This window comes from Toxoplasma gondii (genome assembly GCF_000006565.2).
Source record: "Toxoplasma gondii ME49 unplaced genomic scaffold asmbl.1459, whole genome shotgun sequence".
Taxonomy (NCBI): Eukaryota; Apicomplexa; class Conoidasida; order Eucoccidiorida; family Sarcocystidae; genus Toxoplasma; species Toxoplasma gondii.
The window spans coordinates 1-1,021 of NW_017383534.1; the positions used below are offsets into that span (position 1 = coordinate 1).

Consider the following 1,021-nt stretch of genomic DNA (forward strand, 5'->3'; position numbering starts at 1 on the left):
GCGCTGCTTCTTTCGACTGCGAAGACAGATGGCCGGCGGCATTCGCAGACCGCAATCCGTTCCGGCGGAGAAAAAGGAGGAGAGTCAGAAGAAGCGGTCTCCGAATCGGCTGATCGTCGAGGAGGCGATCAACGACGACAACAGCGTCGTGGCGCTGAACCCAGCGAAGATGGAGGAGCTGCAGATCTTCCGAGGAGACACCGTCCTTCTGAAGGGAAAGATGCGGCATGACACCGTCTGCGTCGTCCTGGCCGACCAGGACCTCGACGAAGGAAAGATTCGCCTGAACAAAGTCGTGCGCAAGAACCTCAGAGTGAAGCTCGGAGGTGCGGCGAAAAAGATGGACCGACGGAGAAAGACGAAGGACAAAGGGAGAGCGAGAAAGAAGCATGCAGGGGTGCAGGGGAGAAACACAGAGAGCGCGGGAAGAAGGACCACGCACGAAAAAAAACGGGGGAAAAGCGCGTCCGAGGGAATTCGTTTTAGGCGAGAACGGAAGGAGCGCCGGGTGTATGTACACCTGGAGGGAGACCGAGTGTCGAGGAGACTCCGGATGCGGTTCGAAGGAACGAAAGAAGAGACGAAACGGGAGGCTGCTTTTTGTCGGGGAGCGTGAGGCATGGGCACACACAGTTTTGTGCAGTTGCTCTCAAGATGGAAGAAAGCGAATTTGCAGGGGGGTCCCTGCGAGTCTTACGAGTTCTGATTTGTAGAGACACCCCAGAGGGTGCAGACAACATCCTTGGTCAATGCCTCGCGCTGTGGAAAAAGAAACAGTCGGGCGCTTCCTCGCATGCTCTTTTGTCTTTTCCCTCTGGTTGTGGCTCTCGTTGTCCTTCGCCTTCTCATGGAACAGTGTTTCGGTCATGTTTCGTCACACGCTGTGAAGCGCTCCTCGTTTGGATCTTCGTCCTTTCCCTTGCCGTCTGTCCTGCGGAGTGCGCTGCTCGACCAGTGGCTCTCGAGGGATCATTATGGCCTCAAAGTCTCGCGGTCTTTCTCGCCGGTGTCTCCCAACAGA

General features: G+C 56.5%; 1 protein-coding gene across 1 annotated transcript in view; it reads left to right on the plus strand.

Annotated features, from left to right (window-relative positions):
• Window positions 1-28: 28 nt before the first annotated feature.
• TGME49_324300 (transitional endoplasmic reticulum ATPase, putative) overlaps window positions 29-1,021 on the plus strand; it is a gene marked incomplete at both ends in the record, with an annotated part of 2,641 nt that continues 1,648 nt past the window's right edge. Inside the window, one exon of the mRNA XM_018783069.1 lies at window positions 29-326. Coding sequence (XP_018634717.1) covers window positions 29-326 — 298 coding nt within the window. The remainder of the gene's footprint in view (window positions 327-1,021) is intronic.